Source organism: Plasmodium cynomolgi (assembly GCF_000321355.1).
Source record: "Plasmodium cynomolgi strain B DNA, scaffold: 0387, whole genome shotgun sequence".
In the NCBI taxonomy this organism is placed as follows: Eukaryota; Apicomplexa; class Aconoidasida; order Haemosporida; family Plasmodiidae; genus Plasmodium; species Plasmodium cynomolgi.
This window is the reverse complement of record NW_004192879.1, coordinates 1-793: the sequence shown is the minus strand read 5'-3', so window position 1 is coordinate 793 and position 793 is coordinate 1. Positions and strand designations below refer to the sequence as shown.

Below are 793 nucleotides of genomic sequence, written 5' to 3'. Positions count from 1 at the left end.
AAAAATTAGCATATATATAATTTACATGTTCACTTGTTCAAACAGTTTATTTGTATTCTATCCATTTTTATTTTTTTATTTAAATATCATAACTACTGAAAAATGGGATGCCAAACCAAAATAGATTATTCTATTGTATATTTTCATAGATTTCAGTAGAACAAATATGCTTATTGTATATTCTTTATATAATTCATAGATATTTATATGTAATGAAATATATATTTTTTTATATATGGGTTTAGCCGTAAACAACATATAATTTATCTTTAATTTTTTAGTTTGATTTTTTCGAATATATTGAAGAATATTTAAAAAAAGTAAAGTATCTTCAGCATGATGCTAAATCCAATGAAATTTCTAATAAGTGTTCAAATATTAATTTTTTGAAGGAATCTTCGAAAGAAAATGAAGAAATAGCGAGCAATGTTTGTCCAGACTTTATAAAACTGTATAAATCATTAACTACTGGTGTAAATAATGTAAAAGAATGTATTGAACCTAGGTATGATTGCGGATTTATTAACTATTGGGTAAATTTTAAAATAGCTAAAAGTAGAGGAAATGAAAGTCATTGTATCACAGATTTTTACAAACATATAAAGAATAAGTTTCAGAATATTTTTAATAATGATATAAATTTAATGAAATGTATATACGATATTAAAAGTGACGAAATGGATAAAATGAATATATTATATAGTTTATATGAGACCATCGGTAAACTTAATGATATTATAGATTCTACACCAAAGCTGATTGAACAAGAATTAGCACTTCCTACTCAATTATG

At 22.7% G+C, this 793-nt stretch overlaps 1 protein-coding gene across 1 annotated transcript; it reads left to right on the top strand.

Moving 5' to 3' along the window:
• Positions 1–235: 235 nt before the first annotated feature.
• On the top strand, positions 236–719 carry PCYB_003940 (hypothetical protein; the record flags this gene model as incomplete). The annotated part of the gene is made up of 2 exons (XM_004227815.1): positions 236–247; positions 282–719. Coding segments are annotated over 2 exons (450 nt in total), but the record flags the coding sequence as incomplete, so codon positions are not given.
• Positions 720–793: the final 74 nt, after the last annotated feature.